Here is a 22,248-nt window from a genome sequence, read left to right as displayed (position 1 = left end):
GCAGAGGGCGAGTGAGCTTCTCAATGATGACAAAACACCAATGACCTCGAATGCAAGGAGAAATGGGAAAGATGGGGGAGATAAAACAAAGGAGAGAACAGTGGCCAATGTAATTCGGGAACTACAATTCCAGCGCATCCAGGAAATAAATAAATGGTGGGAGAAGACATCATTGGAGAAATATATCGAATATAAAAGAGTACCGCGAGGATTGAGGATCCTAATAATGCCCACCTTAAACGATCTGGACACCGACCTTATTAAACTTTGGCAAACAGATACAAACGAATGTTCTTATAAGTTAATGAGAACCCTGATTATCCATGCAGAGAGGAAACTTGAAAAGATCTTAAGTACAATAGTGGCCTTGGAAGCAGAACTCGAAGACATGCCCACATCAGAAGAAAGCAAAGAAGCATTGGAGGCTATGGAGAAAAAGATAGCCAAACATGAAATGGAGGTGGAAACAAGGAAGGCCAACAAATTTATGAGAGATAGACTTGATTACATGAATGGTCGAATCTATACCTTCGCCCGAAAATACGATACACTAAGGAGCCGCGTTAGCATGGATAAGACCGTGGATAAACCTAATGACCCAACAGAGGAGGTAGAAAGTTCGGAAGTAAGTTCAGTTGAAGGAGATCTCAATGTAACCCCTTTGGATTTTCAGGGGGAGATAAAATTAGCGCACATGATAACGCGACAAAGAGGAAGGGGCAGAGCCAGCACTTGGGGAAAAGAACAACGTCCCCCGAAGAAACCACCGGTAAGCCAAAAACCAGAAGGGGCAGAAAAAGTAGTAAAACCAAAACGAGGCAAAGGAAAGAACAATTGAAGATTAAGAAGCAAAAGTCCATGCCTGACATAGTAGTGAATTTATCAAAGAAAGAATTATCGGACAGTCACCTAAAACTTTTGAATAAAGGCCTTTCCTTTTGCCCAACGAAAACAATGAACACACCAAATGCTCGTATCGACCTCTACAAATTTTGCAGGAAGGTGAAACTTAAAAAACACTTCGCTGAGAGAACTCAAATCAATATAAGCAAAAAAACATGTGCCCTGGAGAGTCATAAAATTTCAACAGTTACACAGAAAGATCTAACTGCTATGATTACCTTGACAACAATTAAAGAGATCCCTTCTGAAAGCCAAAGTGACAATACCATCACTCCGGAAATGGAAAAAGATTTCTGTGAAAATATTGGTCTACCCACCAACATAGGTGGAAATAGTGGACTCAAAAGAACTTCCAAATTCTGTCCTCAACTGCCCCCAGGGAATAAGGTTGACTTATTCCAAGAACTTATGGTGGAGGAAATAATGAAGATCTCAAATAGATCCATGAAACGAGGACAAAGTGAAAAACAAAATCTTTCGTTGGATGAGCGGAGAGCGATGATGGACCTAAAAGAAGACACTTCTATAATCATCAAATCCTCTGATAAAGGGGGCAATCTTGTTATTCAGAACGTTGTAGATTATATTGAAGAAGCCAATCGGCAACTCCTCAACCAGGAACACTATGAGAAACTAAACACTAATCCACTAGAAAATTGGACAGATGAATATCATGCAAAATTACTAAACTGGAAAGATAGGGGTCTGCTGGACTTCGATGAATACAACTATCTGAAAACAAACAACCCGATTATGGCCACCATATATTTTCTACCAAAAATTCACAAGTCACTAGTAAAACCACCAGGGAGACCTATTGTGAGTTCAATAGGGTCTCTATTAGAATCAACTTCGAGATTCATCGACATCTTTTTGATGCACTATGTGACTACCCAGCCCTCCTTTCTAAGGGACACAATGGATTTTTTGCAGAGAATATCCACCTGTGAATGGAAATCAACTTACCAAATGACAACAATTGATGTGACATCATTGTACACCTCAATTCGCCACGAGGATGGCATTGAGGCTGTAAAAGAAATCCTCAAGACACGGTCTGTCAATTTCCTGGAACATTCAATAATGTTATTGGACATGCTCCAATATTGCTTAACACACAACGCCTTCCTCTTCCTAGGAGACACATATCTCCAAAAGCAGGGGACCGCGATGGGGACATCTTTTGCGCCCACATATGCGAATATCTTGATGGGGGCATGGGAAACTGAGGTGGTCAGGAAAGACCAAGAAGATCCGGATGGACCCAGAATCAAACTATGGTGTCGTTTTATTGACGACCTGTTCGTCATCTGGGATGGAGATGAGGAATCGATAACAAAATTTACCGAAACCCTGAACAATAATCGATTCACTCTAAAATTTACATCAACTACAAGCTCCCAATCATTGATATTCCTAGATGTGGAAGTATTTATTAAGGATAACAAACTATGCTCCAAAATCCACAGAAAGCCAACTGCATGCAACAGCATCCTGCATGCTAACAGTGGACATCCAACTAGGTTAAAATGGAGCATCCCATACGGACAAATGCTGAGGGCAAAAAGGAATTGCTCTGAAGTAGATGACTTAGAGGAAGAGGTGAACAACATGAGTCTCAGATTCCTCGAGAGGGGATACCCTAAGGAAGTCATCATCTCTGCTAGAAATCGGATGCATCTAAAGAAGAGAGAAGAATTACTAACACCAAAAGATAAGAGATTGCGCAGAAACCAGGAACATGACAATGATTCGAGTAGCACAACAACTAGAATCATTGTGGAATATGACAATCAGAGCACACAATTGAAGAAAGCCTATAAAAAACACTGGGCAGTCTTGCGCATGGACAAAACTTTGAATGAAAGCCTGCCAGCCAACCCGAGCATAACATATAGAAAGACCTCATCCCTAAGAGACATATTAACACAGAGTCATTTGGGATTATGCAAGGAGAAGAAACAGGTATGGCTGACAATACCTGGCTTTTGGAAATGTCATAAATGTAAGGCCTGTGAACATGGGGAGAACATCAAGCACTATGGACTTCAGAATGGAAGAAAAGAAACCATCTATGACCACATTACATGTGAATCCAAATGTGTTGTCTATCGACTCAAATGTCCTTGTGAAAAGTATTACATTGGGAGCACTATAAATAAATTGAAATTGAGGATACTACAGCACCTAAGGGCGATCAAAAACAAAGACCCTAGCTACCCAATGGCCTCCCACTTCACTAAACACCATCAAAGTGACACCACTCTTTTGAAATATTCGGGAATCAGACTATGTAAAACACCAGAACGAGGTGGAGATCAACTACAACTTCTAAGGCGTCTAGAATCCCGAATGATATTGAGTATGGGAACGGAGGCACCGTTCGGCCATAATTTGGACGCTGAACTTCATGTACATTTGTAACTTCCTGATGAACCGATGTTATTGAAGTCATATGAGTAGATTGAACTCCTAGGAAGGATATCCTTTACTTAATGAATGCTGGAAAATGTACATGCTATAACCTATATAGATATTGAACTGGTTAAAATTGATGGTCCACCACACAGAACGTTCCCACTGAGGAGAGAGACATTGTGGCTGCTTTGTTTTAAAAAAATTGAGATTGTAGGGTACTATTGGAATGAGATGTAATGATTTTGGTACTTTACCATAGGAATCTGCCAAAAAGTTCACAAGAATAATTTTGAAGTTAATTGGGTCAAAAGAGGACTTTAGAATCCTAACTTTATTTAATATAGAAATTCACCCAAACTTCTCTTAGATTCCCACATTGTCATCCTGTTATGCCATCACCGCACAACCTCAGCCCTACCCATTAGGTTAAATAGCCCTCACTCTCCCTATTGATATTGCGTAGTGTTTGGATAAATACTACATGTCACTAGAAGGACCATATTGTAAATAACTGTCAATACTTCATCTAAATTACCGGTTCAACTCTTTCTTCACTTTCAGTGGTACTTTACGTTAATTTTGTTACACAAACATGTACAAAAGAGAGAAATGGTAAATACTTTATTTTTTAGGGGTACTTTACGTTAATTGTGTAACACATGTACAAAAGAGAGATATTGTAAATACTTTAATTTCTAAAAAGTGACTAGGACAGTACATGTAGTAGAGTACTTTACATTGATTGTAAATAGGTTTGTGTATATACCTTTAACATGTAACAGCCATGTACATACTGCTGGGCGGGTTGGTCAAGATGACCATGGAAATGGTAGAGGGTACTTACACTTACAACACACTACTTAAATAAGGTCTAGACCTAGGGACTCTATGGTCCAGTTGAAGGCAGGAGCCGAAACGCGTAGACCGTCCTTTTTTGTTGCACGTTATGTTTGCACTGGTGTGTAAATAATAAAACGCTAAAAAACTACTGCTGCTGTGCCGTGTCCTTTGATCCGTAAGAAGTGGAGAGAAGAAGCTGTGGTAATATATATATATATATATATATATATATATATATATCTCACTGAAAAAACCATAGGTTTCAGGTCATATATAGTTTGGAATTAACATTTAAAAAAACGTTCAAATTCACTGAAAAAAACATAGGTTTCAGGTCATATATAGTTAGGATTCGGGCATTTAAAAAACCATTGAAATTGCTCCTATATAGTTAGTTGGACTAACTATATTTTGCGTACCCGCAATCCATTGCTGATGATGTCACATATTATATCATCATTACATGGTCAGTGACATCACTGATGACATCTCAAATGACATCACTGATGACATCACTGATGACATCATCCAGTGACTGTGTGTTTCTGTAAAGTTTAAATATGTTTTACATATTGAAGAATGAGTAGATGTATAAGTGTCTGGATGAAGGATTTAGTAGGCGTGTGACTGACTGTATGAGTGAGTGATTAAATGTGTCTTACTGAATGCCTGGGTTAGTGACTAAACTGTCTGAATGTGTGCATCAGTATGTCTGTTGTTGTGTAAGATGCTGTATGTGTTGATCAGTAGCTATATGAGTGGCTATATGGGTCATTGATTGGTTGCCCAAGTATTTGTATGTGAGACTGAGTGTGTGTGTGGGTGACTGGGAGGTGTGTGACTCTGTGCATAGATGTGTGAGCAGTTGATTCACTAGGTGTATGAGTTCAAGAGTGCATATGGAAACAGCTGTATGGGCGGTTTACTGTGTGCATTGGTGTGTTGCTGAGTGAATGTATATCTCAGTGCTACATGTCCAAGTAAGTACATATGTAAAACACAGTGCATGTGAGAGTTGGTATATATAAATGACTACACATGAGAGCCAGTGATTATGCAAGTGGCTGTATGGATCAATGTGTACTTGTATCAGTGATTGTTTAAGAGAGTAAGTATGTGTTAGTATATGTTTGAATAAGTAAGGTTTTGTGCGTATAACAGTATAGATGAGGAAATGGGAGTGTGATTGATTCTTTGCATGACTGACTAGGTGTGTGAGAAACTCCATGTTATGTTATGTTATGTTATGTTATAGGTTTTTATTATGCGCACAGCTACTCCAGCTAAGGAGCGTCCTGGCGCATTGACAAGGAGATAGCATAAGAAACACAACACAGCTAAAAGAACCAAAGAGGACCACTCTAAATAAATAGCACAGACTGGGGGTAGAAAACTAAAACAGGAATGTTTTCAAGGCTTTCCTGAAAGCCATAAGATCCTCTAACAGGCGCAATTCCACCGGGAGGGAGTTCCAAGCTGATGCCGCCTTTACACCAAAGGAACGTCCGCCCATGCGGCAGAGCCTGTATCTGGGGACTACAGCCAGGGCCTGGCCCTGGGAGCGAAGAGCGCGAGTAGGGACATAAAGGGAAAGAGAGCCAGACAAGATTTCAGGACCCATGCCTCTCAAGATCTTAAAAGCGAGGCAGAGTATCTTAAAAAGAATCCGCTTCCGTATTGGGAGCCAGTGTAGGGAACGAAGAACATTCGCGACCGAACAGAATTTAGGGAGGCCGACAATTGCCCTGGCTGCGGCATTTTGTACTCGTTGTAGTCGAGTAAGTTCGGCCTGATTGGCCCCGGCGAGAAGGGAACTTCGGTAATCCAGGCGAGAGATGACAGTAGCCAGGATTACAAGCTGTCTAGTTGGGGCATCAAAGTACTTAAGAACAGGTCTTAAGCCTCTCAACAGACCAAAACAACAAGCCGCTGTTCTTTTAGTGTGCCCTACGAAAGTCAGGCCCGAGTCTATCCACACTCCCAGATTTTTCAGCTCCAAAACCGGCGCCGGGGATGGTCCCAGCTCAGATGGCCACCATTGGTCGCCCCAGAGTTCCGCTCCCCTGCCGACAACCATAACTTCTGTTTTAGTGGCATTCAGCTGGAGACAGTTCCCTGTCAACCAGCTAGCCACCGCCTTCAATCCATCCTGAAACCTGGGGGCATCCACTTCCGCGTCCCCGCTGAGAGTAACCGCCAGCTGTGTGTCATCGGCATATGAGACCAAGGTTAGGCCCCACTGCCTCGCGACATCAGCTAGCGGTCTCACGTAAAGATTAAACAACGTGGGGCTCAGCGAGGATCCCTGTGGGACCCCCATGGCCAGTGGCTGGAAGTTGGACTTGAAGGGAGAGATGGAGACACAGAAGGAACGATCGCCAAGGTAGGAGCGGAACCATTGCAGGGCCTGTCCACCGACACCTATCTCCTCGAGCCGATGCAGGAGGATGCTGTGAGAGACGGTGTCGAAGGCGGCGCTGAGATCTAACAGTATCAGCGCCGCCGTCTGTCCAGCATCCAACACCGCACGGAGATGTTCCACCATCACAAGAAGGGCGGTCTCCGTGCTGTGACCAGCACGGAAGCCGTTTTGTGTGGGGTCGAGGGCATTGGTTCGTGTGAGGTACTCAGACAGGGCCGAGTTGACATGGGCCTCTGTTATCTTCGCCGGCCAAGGCAGCAGCGAGATGGGACGATAGTTCTCGGGCTTAGAAGGGTCCAGGGAGGACTTTTTGAGGATGGGAGACACCACGGATGGATGAGTGAAAGTGTGTGAGTGTCTCTATAGGTGTATAAGTGCATATGATAGTATTGTATTGATGAGTGACTGTATGTATGAGTGATTGTATGGGTGAATGAGTGAATGTGTGTGTAAACCTAGGAATCAGTGAGTGCGTATGTAGTAACTGGTATTGGTGTGTCAAAGGTTTCAAGAATGGTAGTTTGTATTTAAGACTGGGTGTATCAAAGGTTAGATTAGAGTGTGAGGAGGTGCATCATATTATCACATGAATGATGTCATCAGTGATGTCAATTGAGATGTCATCAGTGATGTCATTTGAGATGTCATCAGTGATGTCACTGACCATGTCATGAATGATGTAATATGTGACATCATCAGCAGTCGATTGAGGGTGCGCGAAATATAGTTAGTCCAACTAACTATATAGGAGCAATTTCAATGGTTTTTTAAATGCTAATACCTAACTATATATGACCTGAAACCTATGGTTTTTTCAGAGAATTTCCAAGGTTTTTTAAATGCTAATACCTAACTATATATGACCTGAAACCTATGGTTTTTTCAGTGAATTTGCAGGGTTTTTTAATTGCTAATACCTAACTATGTAAGGCTTCAAACCTATAGTTTTTTCAGTGAATATATATTTTTATTTTCAAGGTTTTTTTTATATGATTACAGGGTCCGCGCACCGTGAACGCTCCGAAAGCACACCGTAAACGCTCTGAGCTCTTACCCCGACAAATTTTTAAACATTTCTAAAACATAATATCCACGTTTTTAACGTTGATTTTAAAGGTAGACAATATTTGCTTTAATGTAGAAAATGTTTTTTTTAAACTTTTAACAACAGTACATTACTTTTTAAAGTAGTAACAAATCTTGTGAGGGTGCATCGCACGTGCACGCAACGTAAGAGCTCCGTCCGCACAACGTAAAAGCTCCGAGCTCTTACCCCCTAAAGTTTTATAAACTTTAAATCGTTATATCTACGTATTCATTGCACAATGTAAGGTACACATTATCTGGGATAATAAAGAACATGTTAATTTAAACTTTTAAAGACCATATATAACTTTATTAAAGCAATTATAAATGTCGCGAGGGTGCGTATTACGTAAGCGCATCGTAAGATGACGTAACCGCTCCGTAAATAATACGTAAACGCACCGTAAGCTTACGTAAGCTTACGTAAACGCTCCGTAAACGCTCCGTAAGATTACGTTCAACCATGTGACCAAAAAACAAGACATTTTATTCGTTTTTAAGACTTCCTACTCCAATTGTAGACAGACCCCTCCCATGTTCATCATTCTTCTTTGGCTTTCAGAGAAGCAACATCTACTTTCAACAGCTCCTGGCTTGTTTGGAAATGGATGAACGTGAGGAATCAGAACATTCTTCTTCAGAAGAATATGTGGAAGAGGACCCCCATCCATCTAAAAAAGAGTCCATAGTCTGGAAGTTTTTTTCATTCCCAGAAGGTTTGAAGAAAGTCAATGCACCGCATGTGACATGCAACATCTGTGACACAGTATTGTCAAGTGGCAATCCAAATAAAAAATACTCTTTTGGAACCTATAGCATGGAACGCCATGTTAAGAATATGCACCCCAACAATTGGGCTAGAGCTGTGGTGCGTAGATCTGAAGAGCAGGGCTCTGCTCCTAGTACTTCAACAGCACCACCAATGCCAGCTTCCACGATTGCCAATATCCAGCCGGAATTGAAAAATCTAATGATGCAGTGCATACAGTGCAATAAATTAGTTTCCTTTGGACAACAGTCCGTAGAAGTTATTTTGCAGAAAAACAGGAGGCACAAGTGCACCAAATCATTTTTTTCTTTATTTTTCATGGTTTGTTCATGTTGAACAATGGTTTTGGTTATGAAGTCCATTTTTTACACCGTTTATCTAGCAACCAAAAAAAATACAAAAAAAAACCAGTTCTTTTTAGAACTACCTCTACTGGTCAAAAAAATAACTATATTTCTATGTTTGTATGTAAAAGTTTGTTATAGTAAATGTAAAAGTGCAAAACTATAAGGATGTGGTACAGCATAAATCTATAGGGTGTTTACCTATAGTATACTGTAGTACTTCCAAAGCACTGAAATGTAACATGTGTATATAAATATGTTACAACTCAATGGACCAGATGTACGTAATCTCGATTTACCTACTCATAAATACCAAGGGCCCGAAGTAGGTAATCCCAGAATACCACTTCTTAAATACCGAATCCTACCAATTCGGTATTTAAGAACTGGCAATGGGGATGTAGGTATTTTTACCGAATTAATTACCGATTCGGTGAAATTCGGTAATTACCGATTCGATAATTACCGAATCTGTATTTGCCATTGATTCCTATGGGCCTAGAAGCCCATAGGAATCAATGGTAAATACCGATTCGGTAATTACCGAATCGGTAAATACCGAATCCTGCCAGGGGGAACAGGGTGTCACTTTGACACCCTGTAACACCCCTGATTTTGGCTTGTGTGCAATGTGACACACATACATGCCCTTAAGGAATGTATGTAAGCCACATGGCACAGGTCTACATGCACAGATGTGCATGTACCTAGGAATTCCTTATTTACCGCCCAATTGTATTGAGTGGTAAATAACAAATTCTTAGACGCCTCTAGCACGATCAACAGTGCTACCTACATTAGAATTTACAGATTTGGTATTTTTACCGAGTCTGTATTTACTGATTCGGTAATTTTACCGATTCGGTAAATACAGAATCGGTAAAAATACCAAATCTGTAAATAAATGCCTCCTACATAGGAAAAGGCATTTACCAGTCGGTAACGGCCAAATGTAGCCGTTACCGACCAGTAAATGCCTACCTACATCGCGTCCCAAATCATACCACTTCAATATTTAAGAGTAGGTAAATGGGATGTAGGTAATTTTCTCTTTTGAAATTACTGAATCTGTTTAATTCAGTCATTTTACCGAATCGGTATTTACCAATTCGGTAATTGCCATTGATTCCTATGGGCCTTAAGGCCCATAGGAATCAATGGCAATTACTGAATCAGTAAATACGGATTCGGTAAAATTACCGAATTGTCAAGGGGGACAGGTTGTCCCTTTGACAGCCTGTTGCACCCCTGATTCTGACTTCTGTGCCATGTCACAAACATACATGGTCTTACGACATGTATGTGTGCCACATGGCACAAATGTACATGCACAGATGTGCATGTACACAGCAATTCATTATTTGCCCCCAAAAGTGTTATCGTTATATCTACATATTCATTGTACAATATAAAAGTACACATTTTCTGGGAAAATAAAGAACATGTTTATTTTAATTTTTAAACAACATATATAACTTTAGTTAAGCAACTTTTAAATAACATATATAACTTTATTTAAGCAACTTTTAAAAAACATATATAACTTTATTTAAGCAATTACAAATCTTGTAAGGGTGCGTACCAAACAGTTCTTTTTACAACTACCTCTACTGGTTAAAAAATAACTACATTTCTATGTTTGTATGTAAAAGTTTGTCATACTGAATGTCAAAGTGCAAAACTATAAGGATGTGGTGCAGCATAAACCTATAAGGTGTTTACCTATAGTATACTGTACTACTTCCAAAGCACTAAAATGTAACATATGTATATAAATATGTTACAACTCAACGGGCCAGATGTACGTAATCTCGATTTACCTACTCATAAATACTAAATCATACCACTTCAATATTTAAGAGTAGGTAATTTGGATGTAGGTAATTTCTCTTTTGAAATTACCGAATCTGTATAATTCAGTCATTTTACCGAATCGGTATTTACCGATTTGGTAATTGCCATTGATTCCTATAAGTCTTGAGGCCAATAAGAATCAATGGCAATTACCGATTCAGTAAATACCGAATCGGTAAAATTACCGAATTGACAAGGGGGACAGGTTGTCACTTTAACAGCCTGTTGCACCCCTGATTCTGACATGTGTGCCATGTCACACACATAAATGGTCTTACGACATGTATCTGTGCCACATGGCACAAATGTACATGCACAGATATGCATGTACACAGGAATTCATTATTTACCTCTGAAAGTTTTATAAACTTTAAATCGTTATATCTACGTATTCATTGAACAATATAAAGGAACACATTACCTGGGAAAATAAAGAACATGTTTATTTTAAACTTTTAAACAACATATATAACTTTATTTAAACAATTATAAATATCACGAGGGTGCTAAATCATTATATCTACATATTCATTATACAATATAAAGGAACATATTAACTGAGATAATAAAGAACATGTTTATTTTAAACTTTTAAACAACATATATAACTTTATTGAAACAATTATAAATGTCACAAGGGTGCGTACCACGTAAGCACATCATAAGATGACGTAAGCGCTCCGTAAATAAAACGTAAACGCAACATAAGCTTACGTGAGCACTCCGTAAACGCTCTGTAAACACTCCGTAAGCTTACGTCCAACCATGTGACCTTATAACAAAAGATTTTATTGGTTTATAATATTTCCTACTCTAATTCTTGAAAGACCCCTCCCATCTTCATCATTCTTTGGCTTTCGAGGAAGCAACACCTTTTTTCATCTACTGAAATGGCTGAACAGCAGGAACCTGAGAAACCCCTAGAACAGAGAGAGAGTCCATAGTACGGAAATTTTTTAAATACCCAGGAAAATAGAAAAAGGTAAATGTTCCTTTTGTCACATGTAAAATCTGTGATACAGTACTTTCAAGAGGGGATCCACAGAAGAAGTACAGCTTAGGAACTTATAGCATGGAACAGCATGTCCGAAATATACAACCAAACAATTGGAGTAAAGCTGTAATGAAAAGATCAGAGGAGCAGGGCTCTGCTCCCAGCACTTCTTCTGAAGCAACAGCACCACCAATGCAAGCATCAATGGTTGCAAATATCCAACCTGAACTTAACAATTTGATGATGCAATGCATTTGGTGCCAGAAACTAATAGCCTTTGGACAAGAGCATTCTTAACACAAGGAACTTGAGGATTATTCTACTTCATCTTCAGAAGAGTTTGTTCCTAAAACCCCTAGAACACAGAGAGAGTCCATAGTACGTACATTTTTAAAAAACCCAGAAGGAGAGAAAAAGGTAAATGCGCCTTTTGTCACATGTAAAATCTGTCACACACTACTTTCAAGAGGGAATCCACAGAAACAGTACAGCTTTGGAACTTATAGCATGGAATGCCATGTCCGGAATATACACCCAAACAATTGGAGTAAAGCTGTAATAAAAAGATCATCAGAGGAGCAGGGCTCTACTCCCAGCACTTCTTCTGAAGCAACAGGAAGCACAGGTGCATTACCGGGAGCATTTTTTCTTTTCTCTGAAGATTGTCCTTTGCATGAATCTTCTAATTGAGTCCTCTTGGCCGATAAAACTTTCTTATAAAGTCTCTTTTGGCGGTCTTTCGTATGCATAATCTATTATGACTTTGTAGATATTTACAATCTGTTGAAAAGAAAAATGTGACATATTATAGACCACTAGTAGCATAACACATAGCAAATACATTAACTAAACATTATAAACACTAGTTCACATCTCTCTTTAGGTGTCTCATATCACTCTTTGCCTGCACTATCTCCCTCTTTGCATGCCTAATCTCACTCTCTCCTGCCACCATCTCTCTGTTTGTATGTGTGTGTCTCATCTCAATCTCTGCCTACACCATCTGTCTGTTTGTGTGTGTGTCATCTCACTCTCTGTGCCTAAAACGATTTAACAAGCTAAATGTTTTTTGCTGAAATGACTGGCTTTAAGATTTTTGACAAGCATCACACTGAGTGTGTATGTGAATTAAGGAATTATATTTTCATCTTTTTCCTTAATGTTAGCTGTGTATGCTTACAGTTTGTATCTTTTACCTTATACGGTAGACTTCTTTTTAAAGTGTTTCTCATGCTTGAATTCAATGCTGGTATAGAGATAGTGCTAATGGTTTCATTGGGCTTGTAAATATGCTCCTTTTTTACAAGCGCTTTGCGCTACCTTTAACATGGATGCAAGCAGTAAATGTATACAGAGGGATAGGAATAGCAGACAGAAAACAATATGAAATGCCGTGAGAGATGCATAAAGGATTTTACTAATGGCATCAATTGAGATAGAATATACAAAAAAAGGGGCATATTTAGAAGACCCTTGCGCAATGCTTAACATGGATGCAAGCAGAAAATGCATATAGAGTAATAAATTGGCATTACACTATCTCTATACCAGCATTAATGTTAAAAATTGCAAAAGGGGCTTGTAAATATGCCAATGAAACCATTACACTATCTCTATACCAGCAATAATGTTAAACATTGTGCAAGGGGCTTGTAGATCTGCCTCTCTTTTTTGTATATTCTATCTCAATTCATGCCATGAGTAAAATCCTTTACGTATCTCTCATAGCATTTCATATTGTTGTCTGTGTGACAATTTTATTACTCTGCATGCATTTTCTGCTTGCACCCATGTCAAACACTGCGCAAGGGGCTTGTAAATATGCCTCTCTTTTTTTGTATATTCTATCTCAATTTATGCCATTAGTAAAATCCTTTACGGATCTCTCAAAGCATTTCATATTCTTGTCTTGTAAAAAAAAATTCCGAAAAATCGCGAGGGTACGCGCACCGGAAAACAGGTTTTGGGAACCCCCTTTTTTCTCGGCCACCGCTTGACGAATCCCCCCAAAACTTTCAGGGAAGGAGCGTAGTACAGCAAAGCAAATTTAAGGAAAATTACAGGCAGATTCTTCAATCGGCGCCAAAGTTTCTTTGCTGCAGTTATTGACTTTGCCAGTGTTTGTTTGCTGCCAATATTGTCTTTGCCAGTGCTTGTTCGCTGCTGGTATTATCTTTGCCAGAGCTGTGTGGGCTGTGTGGGCTGTGAGAACTGTGTGGGCTGTGAGAGCTGTGTGGGCTGTGAGAGCTGTGTGGGCTGTGAGAGCTGTGTGGGATGTGAGGTGTGTGGGCTGTGAGGGCTGTGTGAGCTGTGAGAGCTGTGTGTGCTGTGAGAGGGGTGTGGGCTGTGGCTGTGTGGGCTGAGAGAGCTGTGAGAGCTGTGTGGGCTGTGAGAGCAGTGCGGGCTGTGAGAGCTGTGTGGGCTGTGAGAGTGTGGGCTGTGTTAGCTGTGAGAGCTGTGAGAGCTGTGTGGGCTGTGAGAGATGTGTGGGCTGTGAGAGCTGTGTGGGCTGTGACAGCTGTATGGGCTGTGAGAGCCGTATGGGCTGTGAGAGCTGTGAGAGCTGTATGGGCTGTGAGAGCTGTGAGAGCTGTGTGGGATATGAGCTGTGTGGGCTGTGAGGGCTGTGTGAGCTGTGAGAGCTGTATGGGCTGTGAGAGCTGTGTGGGCTGTGGGAGTGTGGGCTGTGTGGGCTGTGAGAGCTGGGAGAGCTGTGTGGGCTGTGAGAGTGTGGGCTGTGAGGGATGTGAGGCCTGTGAGAGCTGTGTGGGCTGTGAGCTGCGTGGGCTGTGAGAGCTGTATGGGCTGTGAGAGATGTATGGGCTGTGAGAGGTGTGTGGGATGTGAGCTGTGTAGGCTGTGAGGGCTGTGAGGGCTGTGTGGGCTGTGAGAGCTGTGTGGGCTGTGCAAGCTGTGTGGGCTGAGCGAGATGTGTGGGCTGTGAGGGCTGTGTGAGCTGTGAGGGCTGTGTGGGTTGTGAGGGCTGTGTGGGCTGTGAGAGCTGTGTGGGCTGTGAGAGCTGTGTGGGCTGTGAGAGCTGTGTGGGCTGTGAGGGCTGTGAGAGCTGTCAGAGCTGTGAGAGCTGTGTGGGCTGTGAGAGCTGTGTGGGCTGTGAGAGCTGTGTGGGCTGTGTGAGCTGTGTGGGCTGTGAGAGCTGTGTGGGCTGTGAGCTGTGTGGGCTGTGAGAGCTGTGAGAGCTCTGTGGGCTGTGAGAGCTGTGAGAGCTCTGTGGGCTGTGAGAGCTGTGTGGGCTGTGAGAGCTGTGTGGGCTGTGAGGGCTGTGAGGCCTATGAGAGCTGTGTGGGCTGTGAGAGCTGTGTGGGCTGTGAGAGCTGTGTGGGCTGTGTGAGCTGTGTGGGCTGTGAGAGCTGTGTGGGCTGTGAGCTGTGTGGGCTGTGAGAGCTGTGAGAGCTCTGTGGGCTGTGAGAGCTGTGTGGGCTGTGTGGGCTGTGAGAGCTGTGTGGGCTGTGAGAGCTGTGTGGGCTATGAGAGCTGTGTGGGCTATGAGAGCTGTGTGGGCTGTGAGGGCTGTGAGGCCTATGAGAGCTGTGTGGGCTGTGAGAGCTGTGTGGGCTGTGAGGGCTGTGTGGGTTGTGAGAGCTGTGTGGGCTGTGAGAGCAGTATGGGCTGTGAGAGCTGTGTGGCATGTGAGCTGTGTGGGCTGTGAGGGCTGTGTGAGCTGTGAGAGCTGTGTGAGTTGTGAGAGCTGTGTGGGCTGTGTGGGCTGTGAGATCTGTGAGAGCTGTGTGGGCTGTGAGAGCTGTGCGGGCTGTGAGAGCTGTGTGGGCTGTGAGAGTGTGGGCTGTGTGGGCTGTGAGAGCTGTGAGAGCTGTGTGGGCTGTGAGAGCTGTGTGGGCTGTGAGAGCTGTGTGGGCTGTGTGGGCTGTGTGGGCTGTGAGAGCTGTGTGGGCTGTGAGAGTTGTGTGGGCTGTGAGGGCTGTGAGGGCTGTGTGGGCTGTGAGGGCTGTGAGGCATGTGAGAGCTGTGTGGGCTGTGAGAGCTGTGTGTGCTGTGAGAGCTGTGTGGGCTGTGAGGGCTGTGAGAGCTGTATGGGCTGTGAGAGCTGTGAGAGCTCTGTGGGATGTGAGCTGTGTGGGCTGTGAGGGCTGTGTGAGCTGTGAGGGCTGTGTGGGCTGTGAGAGCTGTGTAGGCTGTGAGAGCTGTGTGGGCTGTGAGGGCTGTGTGGGCTGTGAGAGCTGTGTGGGCTGTGAGGGCTGTGTGGGCTGTGAGAGCTGTCTGGGCTGTGAGAGCTGTGTGGGCTGTGAGGGCTGTGTGAGCTGTGAGAGCTGCGTGGGCTGTGAGAGCTGTGTGGGCTGTGAGAGCTGTGAGAGCTGTGTGGGCTGTGAGAGCTGTGTGGGATGTGAGCTGTGTGGGCTGTGAGGGCTGTGTGAGCTGTGAGAGCTGTGTGGGCTGTGAGAGCTGTGTGGGCTGTGTGGGCTGTGAGAGCTGTGTGGGCTGTGAGAGCTGTGCGGGCTGTGTGGGCTGTGTGGGCTGTGAGAGCTGTGTGGGCTGTGCGAGCTGTATGGGCTGTGCGAGCTGTATGGGCTGTGCGAGCTGTGTGGGCTGTGAGGGCTGTGTGAGCTGTGAGGGCTGTGTGGGCTGTGAGAGCTGTGTGGGCTGTGAGAGCTGTGTGGGCTGTGAGAGCTGTGTGGGCTGTGAGAGCTGTGTGGGCTGTAAGAGTGTGGGCTGTGTGGGCTGTGAGAGCTGTGTGGGCTGTGAGAGCTGTGTGGGCTGTGAGGGCTGTGAGAGCTGTGTGGGCTGTGAGAACTGTGTGGGCTGTGAGAGCTGTGGGCTGTGAGAGCTCTGTGGGATGTGAGCTGTGTGGGCTGTGAGGGCTGTGTGAGCTGTGAGAGCTCTGTGGGCTTTGAGAGCGGTGTGGGCTGTGTGGGCTGTGAGAGCTGTGAGAGCTGTGTGGGCTGTGAGAGCTGTGCGGGCTGTGAGAGCTGTGTGGGCTGTGAGAGTGTGGGCTGTGTGGGCTGTGAGAGCTGTGAGAACTGTGTGGGCTGTGAGAGCTGTGTGGGCTGTGACAGCTGTATGGGCTGTGAGAGCCGTATGGGCTGTGAGAGCTGTGAGAGCTGTATGGGCTGTGAGAGCTGTGAGAGCTGTGTGGGATGTGAGCTGTGTGGGCTGTGAGGGCTGTTTGAGCTGTGAGAGCTGTATGGGCTGTGAGAGCTGTGTGGGCTGTGGGGGTGTGGGCTGTGTGGGCTGTGAGAGCTGTGAGAGCTGTGTGGGCTGTGAGAGTGTGGGCTATGAGGGCTGTGAGGCCTGTCAGAGCTGTGTGGGCTGTGAGCTGCATGGGCTGTGAGAGCTGTATGGGCTTTGAGAGCTGTATGGGCTGTGAGAGCTGTGAGACCTGTGTGGGATGTGAGCTGTGTAGGGTGTGAGGGCTGTGAGAGCTGTGTGGGCTGTGCAAGCTGTGTGGGCTGCGTGAGCTGTGTGGGCTGTGAGGGCTGTGTGAGCTGTGAGGGCTGTGTGGGCTGTGAGGGCTGTGTGAGCTGTGAGGGCTGTGTGGGCTGTGAGGGCTGTGTGGGCTGTGAGAGCTGTGTGGGCTGTGAGAGCTGTGTGGGCTGTGAGAGCTGTGTTGGCTGTGAGGGCTGTGAGAGCTGTATGGGCTGTGAGAGCTGTGAGAGCTCTGTGGGATGTGAGCAGTGTGGGCTGTGAGGGCTGTGTGAGCTGTGAGGGCTGTGTGGGCTGTGAGAGCTGTGTGTGCTGTGAGAGCTGTGAGGGCTGTGAGAGCTGTATGGGCTGTGAGAGCTGTGAGAGCTCTGTGGGATGTGAGCTGTGTAGGCTGTGAGGGCTGTGTGAGGTGTGAGGGCTGTGTGGGCTGTGAGAGCTGTGTAGGCTGTGAGAGCTGTGTGGGCTGTGAGGGCTGTGTGGGCTGTGAGAGCTGTGTGGGCTGTGAGAGCTGTGTGGGCTGTGAGGGCTGTGAGAGCTCTGTGGGATGTGAGCTGTGTGGGCTGTGAGGGCTGTGAGGCATGTGAGAGCTGTGTTGGCTGTGAGAGCTGTGTGTGCTGTGAGAGCTGTGTGGGCTGTGAGGGCTGTGAGAGCTGTATGGGCTGTGAGAGCTGTGAGAGCTCTGTGGGATGTGGGCTGTGTGGGCTGTGAGGGCTGTGTGAGCTGTGAGGGCTGTGTGGGCTGTGAGAGCTGTGTAGGCTGTGAGAGCTGTGTGGGCTGTGAGGGCTGTGTGGGCTGTGAGAGCTGTGTGGGCTGTGAGAGCTGTGTGGGCTGTGAGGGCTGTGTGGGCTGTGAGAGCTGTCTGGGCTGTGAGAGCTGTGTGGGCTGTGAGGGCTGTGTGAGCTGTGAGAGCTGTGTGGGCTGTGAGAGCTGTGTGGGCTGTGAGAGCTGTGAGAGCTGTGTGGGCTGTGAGAGCTGTGTGGGATGTGAGCTGTGTGGGCTGTGAGGGCTGTGTGAGCTGTGAGAGCTGTGTGGGCTGTGAGAGCTGTGTGGGCTGTGTGGGCTGTGAGAGCTGTGAGAGCTGTGTGGGCTGTGAGAGCTGTGCAGTCTGTGTGGGCTGTGTGGGCTGTGAGAGCTGTGTGGGCTGTGCGATCTGTATGGGCTGTGCGAGCTGTGTGGGCTGTGAGGGCTGTGTGAGCTGTGAGGGCTGTGTGGGCTGTGAGAGCTGTGTGGGCTGTGAGAGCTGTGTGGGCTGTGAGAGCTGTGTGGGCTGTGAGAGCTGTGTGGGCTGTGAGAGCTGTGTGGGCTGTAAGAGTGTGGGCTGTGTGGGCTGTGAGAGCTGTGTGGGCTGTGAGAGCTGTGTGGGCTGTGAGGGCTGTGAGAGCTGTGTGGGCTGTGAGAACTAAGTGGGCTGTGAGAGCTGTGTGGGCTGTGAGAGCTGTGTGGGCTGTGAGAGCTGTGAGAGCTGTGGGCTGTGAGAGCTCTGTGGGATGTGAGCTGTGTGGGCTGTGAGGGCTGTGTGAGCTGTGAGAGCTCTGTGGGCTGTGAGAGCGGTGTGGGCTGTGTAAGCTGTGAGAGCTGTGAGAGCTGTGTGGGCTGTGAGAGCTGTGCGGGCTGTGAGAGCTGTGTGGGCTGTGAGAGTTTGGGCTGTGTGGGCTGTGAGAGCTGTGAGAACTGTGTGGGCTGTGAGAGCTGTGTGGGCTGTGACAGCTGTATGGGCTGTGAGAGTTGTATAGGCTGTGAGAGCTGTGAGAGCTGTATGGGCTGTGAGAGCTGTGAGAGCTGTGTGGGATGTGAGCTGTGTGGGCTGTGAGGGCTGTGTGAGCTGTTAGAGCTGTATGGGCTGTGAGAGCTGTGTGGGCTGTGGGGGTGTGGGCTGTGTGGGCTGTGAGAGCTGTGAGAGCTGTGTGGGCTGTGAGAGTGTGGGCTATGAGGGCTGTGAGGCCTGTGAGAGCTGTGTGGGCTGTGAGCTGCGTGGGCTGTGAGAGCTGTATGGGCTTTGAGAGCTGTATGGGCTGTGAGAGCTGTGAGACCTGTGTGGGATGTGAGCTGTGTAGGCTGTGAGGGCTGTGAGAGCTGTGTGGGCTGTGCAAGCTGTGTGGGCTGCGTGAGCTGTGTGGGCTGTGAGGGCTGTGTGAGCTGTGAGGGCTGTGTGGGCTGTGAGGGCTGTGTGAGCTGTGAGGGCTGTGTGGGCTGTGAAGGCTGTGTGGGCTGTGAGAGCTGTGTGGGCTGTGAGAGCTGTGTGGGCTGTGAGAGTGTGGGCTCTATGGGCTGTGAGAGCTGTGTGGGCTGTGAGAGCTGTGTGGGCTGTGAGAGCTGTGTGGGCTGTGTGAACTGTGAGAGCTGTGTGGGCTGTGAGAGCTGTGTGGGCTGTGAGCTGTGTGGGCTGTGAGAGCTGTGAGACCTCTGTGGGCTGTGAGAGCTGTGTGGGCTGTGAGAGCTGTGTGGGCTGTGAGAGCCGTGTGGGCTGTGAGGGCTGTGAGGCCTGTGAGAGCTGTGTGGGCTGTGAGAGCTGTGTGGGCTGTGAGAGCTGTGTGGGCTTTGAGAGCTGTATGGGCTGTTAGAGCTGTGTGGGATGTGAGTTGTGTGGGCTGTGAGGGCTGTGTGAGCTGTGAGAGCTGTGTGGGTTGTGAGAGCTGTGAGACCTCTGTGGGCTGTGAGAGCTGTGTGGGCTGTGAGAGCTGTGTGGGCTGTGAGAGCTGTGTGTGCTGTGAGGGCCATGTGGGCTGTGAGAGCTGTGTGGGCTGTGAGAGCTGTGTGGGCTGTGAGGGCTGTGTGGGGTGTGAGAGCTGTCTGGGCTGTCAGAGCTGTGTGGGCTGTGAGGGCTGTGTGAGCTATCAGAGATGTGTGGGCTGTGAGAGCTGTGTGGGCTGTGAGAGCTGTGAGAGCTGTGTGGGCTGTGAGAGCTGTGTGGGATGTGGGCTGTGTGGGCTGTGAGGGCTGTGTGAGCTGTGAGAGCTGTGTGGGCTGTGTGGGCTGTGAGAGCTGTGAGAGCTGTGTGGGCTGTGAGAGCTGTGCGGGCTGTGTGGGCTGTGTGGGCTGTGAGAACTGTGTGGGCTGTGCGAGCTGTATGGGCTGTGCGAGCTGTGTGGTCTGTGAGGGCTGTGTGAGCTGTGAGGGCTGTGTGGGCTGTGAGAGCTGTGTGGGCTGTGAGAGCTGTGTGGGCTGTGAGAGCTGTGTGGGCTGTGAGAGCTGTGTGGGCTGTGAGAGCTGTGTGGGCTCTAAGAGTGTGGGCGGTGTGGGCTGTGAGAGCTGTGTGGGCTGTGAGAGCTGTGTGGGCTGTGTGGGGCTGTGAGAGCTGTGTGGGCTGTGATAACTGTGTGGGCTGTGAGCTGTGTGGGCTGTGAGAGCTGTGTGGGCTGTGAGAGCTGTGAGAGCTGTGGGCTGTGAGAGCTCTGTGGGATGTGAGAGTGTGGGCTGTGTGGGCTGTGAGAGCTGTGAGAACTGTGTGGGCTGTGAGAGCTGTGTGGGCTGTGACAGCTGTATGGACTGTGAGAGCCGTATAGTTTTTGTGAGAGCTGTGAGAGCTGTATGGGCTGTGAGAGCTGTGTGGGATGTGAGCTGTGTGGGCTGTGAGGGCTGTGTGAGCTGTGAGAGCTGTATGGGCTGTGAGAGCTGTGTGGGCTGCGGGAGTGTGGGCTGTGTGGGCTGTGAGAGCTGTGAGAGCTGTGTGGGCTGTGAGAGTGTGGGCTATGAGGGCTGTGAGGTCTGTGAGAGCTGTGTGGGCTATGATCTGCGTGGGCTGTGAGAGCTGTATGGGCTTTGAGAGCTGTATGGGCTGTGAGAGCTGTGAGACCTGTGTGGGATGTGAGCTGTGTAGGCTGTGAGGGCTGTGAGAGCTGTGTGGACTGTGCAAGCTGTGTGGGCTGCGTGAGCTGTGTGGGCTGTGAGGGCTGTGTGAGCTGTGAGGGCTGTGTGGGCTGTGAGGGCTCTGTGAGCTGTGAGGGCTGTGAGAGCTGTGTGGGCTGTGAGAGCTGTGTGGGCTGTGAGAGCTGTGTGGGCTGTGAGAGCTGTGTGGGCTGTGAGAGTGTGGGCTGTATGGGCTGTGAGAGCTGTGTGGGCTGTGAGAGCTGTGTGGGCTGTGAGAGCTGTGTGGGCTGTGTGAGCTGTGAGAGCTGTGTGGGCTGTGAGAGCTGTGTGGGCTGTGAGAGCTGTGTGGGCTGTGAGCTGTGTGGGCTGTGAGAGCTGTGAGAGCTCTGTGGGCTGTGAGAGCTGTGTGGGCTGTGAGAGCTGTGTGGGCTGTGAGAGCTGTGTGGGCTGTGAGAGCTGTGTGGGCTGTGAGGGCTGTGAGGCATGTGAGAGCTGTGTGGGCTGTGAGAGCTGTGTGGGCTGTGAGAGCTGTGTGGGCTGTGAGAGCTGTATGGGCTGTGAGAGCTGTGTGGGATGTGAGCTGTGTGGGCTGTGAGGGCTGTGTGAGCTGTGTGGGTTGTGAGAGCTGTGTGGGCTGTGTGGGCTGTGAAAGCTGTGAGAGCTGTGTGGGCTGTGAGAGCTGTGCGGGGTGTGGGAGCTGTGTGGGCTGTGAGAGTGTGGGCTGTGTGGGCTGTGAGAGCTGTGTGGGCTGTGAGAGCTGTGTGGGCTGTGAGAGCTGTGTGGGCTGTGTGGGCTGTGAGAGCTGTGTGGGCTGTGAGAGCTGTGTGGGCTGTGAGAGTTGTGTGGGCTGTGAGGGCTGTGAGAGCTGTGTGGGCTGTGAGGGCTGTGTGGGCTGTGAGATCTGTGTGTGCTGTGAGAGCTGTGTGGGCTGTGATGGCTGTGAGAGCTGTATGGGCTGTGAGAGCTGTGAGAGCTCTGTGGGCTGTGAGGGCTGTGTGGGCTGTGAGAGCTGTCTGGGCTGTGAGAGCTGGGTGGGCTGTGAGGGCTGGGTGGGCTGTGAGGGCTGTGTGAGCTGTGAGAGCTGTGTGGGCTGTGAGAGCTGTGTGAGCTGTGTGGGCTGTGAGAGCTGTGAGAGCTGTGTGGGCTGTGAGAGCTGTGTGGGATGTGAGGGCTGTGACGGCTGTGTGTGCTGTGAGGGCTGGGAGGCCTGTGCGAGCTGTGTGGGATGTGAGAGCTGTGTGTGCTGTGAGAGCTGTATCGGCTGTGAGGGCTGTGAGAGCTGTGTGGGCTGTGAGAGCTGTGTGGGCTGTGAGAGCTGTGTGGGCTGTGAGAGCTGTGTGGGCTGTAAGAGTGTGGGCTGTGTGGGCTGTGAGAGCTGTGTGGGCTGTGAGAGCTGTGTGGGCTGTGAGGGCTG

The 22,248-nt window shown here is 47.4% G+C and overlaps 1 protein-coding gene across 1 annotated transcript in view; it reads right to left on the bottom strand.

Annotated features, from left to right (window-relative positions):
* Positions 1–11,057: 11,057 nt before the first annotated feature.
* Positions 11,058–22,248, bottom strand: part of THUMPD2 (THUMP domain 2 tRNA and snRNA guanosine methyltransferase) — a 392,304-nt gene continuing 381,113 nt past the window's right edge. The window contains exon 10 of the mRNA XM_078649056.1: positions 11,058–12,410. Within this exon, the coding sequence (XP_078505182.1) occupies positions 12,404–12,410 (7 nt within the window). The 3' untranslated portion in view covers positions 11,058–12,403. The remainder of the gene's footprint in view (positions 12,411–22,248) is intronic.

Source organism: Lissotriton helveticus, chromosome 6 (assembly GCF_964261635.1).
Source record: "Lissotriton helveticus chromosome 6, aLisHel1.1, whole genome shotgun sequence".
NCBI lineage: Eukaryota > Metazoa > Chordata > Amphibia > Caudata > Salamandridae > Lissotriton > Lissotriton helveticus.
The sequence above is the reverse complement of the archived record's forward strand: the minus strand, read 5'-3'. Positions and strand labels throughout refer to the sequence as shown.